This window comes from Drosophila sulfurigaster, unplaced genomic scaffold, assembly GCF_023558435.1.
Source record: "Drosophila sulfurigaster albostrigata strain 15112-1811.04 unplaced genomic scaffold, ASM2355843v2 contig_289_pilon, whole genome shotgun sequence".
NCBI classification, from domain to species: domain Eukaryota; kingdom Metazoa; phylum Arthropoda; class Insecta; order Diptera; family Drosophilidae; genus Drosophila; species Drosophila sulfurigaster.
In genome coordinates this window covers 932,504-933,983 of record NW_026909668.1, presented here as the reverse complement: position 1 = coordinate 933,983, position 1,480 = coordinate 932,504, and the positions used below count along the sequence as shown (strand labels likewise).

The following is a 1,480-nucleotide window of genomic DNA, read 5'->3' as shown; positions in this document are numbered from 1 at the left end:
CAATTCGCCGAAATCGAGCTTTCAAATGTCCGAAAGCATTTCCGACCACCCTGCGTGATTTGGCTACAGTGTAATTGAAAGCCTTCATAGTTTCATTCTCAGTAGTTGAAAAAGCATGGCTTTATTACTTGACTCGAAAATTTGAAAGCCGAATCGCCAATCACCACAACAGGCACATCAACTCCCGAAATAATGCGCGAGTTATTCTTATTATTCGGAAGACAGAGCTCCACAGGTCTCATGGCAAAATTCTAGCAATAATTTGCAGACCATTGCTTTCGACACACCAAACAACGTGCCCACTGTCCGATACTCCGCAGAAGATCCTAAGGTATATAATGTGATTGCAACCCGCTTATCGAGAGGAATGGCCTTTCCAAATGCGGTGTCTTTTTGGGCCAATCCACAAAGGCGTTCCACAAGGATGCCAAACTCCTCCCTATTCATTCCAAAATGTTCTACAAAAGTAGATTCGTTGCTTCCAAGAACATCGCGCTCCCAAAAACACCCATGCCGTTGCTAAAAAGTAAATGTATTTATGTAAATATTACATTGCTGCCAGCATTTCTACTTACATAGGCCCAAACCGACGGCGATTTCTTTAATATTGGCAATGGCCTATACTCCGTTAATTTTCCCTCCAATTCGTCAAAATCCTCATCAAAATCTTGCAATTTAAGATAATTTTCCATTTTTAAATGCGCGTGCTGTTATTTGCAATTAAAGAAGATTTGGTTTCTCATAGCGCACTCTTTATCCTCTTCTTTGCCTTTTTAGCAAGTTCCTTCGAGATGTCAGTTGCCTTGGCCCGACCACACTTTACGCCCTTCGCCATTTTTGAATCGGGGTAACAGACCCGCAGCAAATCCGGCAAGTAATCCATCAGCAAAAAAGGAGGTTATGCATTACCAAAAACATAACAAGGTCGTACATCGGCATCGCGCACCTGCTTATAATTATTCTCACTATGTTCCTTTGTAAATGTGTCGATTTTCAGTTGGTTTTCCTTTTTTTTTACGCAACGTACATATATGTGAAGCTTAGTCGAATGTCTTTGGATGTGGGTCAGGTGATTGCGTAAAAGTTTTACGGTAAAACTAAACCACAGGAAATACAAGTCGTACGCCCGTCGTCGTTCTTCAGTCAGGAAAATTTTTCCAGCCATTTAGCACGCACTTTGCGATTTTCCGAAACAGAAATTCTACGACGAAGAAATGTTAGGTAGTTTGTTGGAAAAATAACCCTTTTACTCTTACTTTTGGTTTGTGGGATGTGAATCGCTTGAAGTCTCAGTATGCGTTTGCGGCGTGGGCGCAGTTTTATTTAAATTTCTTGAAGTTAAAACAAACATGCATGTAGATGATAAAATTAGCGATATTGCATTTGAGATACACAAATCTATATGATTTCTTTACCTACTTGTCCATTTCGCACAATTTATTTTCGCACAATTTGAGACACAACAATCACCGCCAAATTT

General features: G+C 40.3%; 1 protein-coding gene across 1 annotated transcript; it reads right to left on the bottom strand.

The window, feature by feature from the left end:
- Window positions 1-210: 210 nt before the first annotated feature.
- Window positions 211-1,076, bottom strand: LOC133849739 (uncharacterized). Its single transcript, XM_062285833.1, has 2 exons — window positions 576-1,076; window positions 211-519 (listed from the first exon to the last, which is right to left on the bottom strand). Exons 1-2 carry the CDS (start codon window positions 690-692, stop codon window positions 211-213), a joined length of 426 nt encoding a protein of 141 aa, XP_062141817.1. The 5' UTR covers window positions 693-1,076.
- Between the last annotated feature and the right edge of the window lie 404 nt (window positions 1,077-1,480).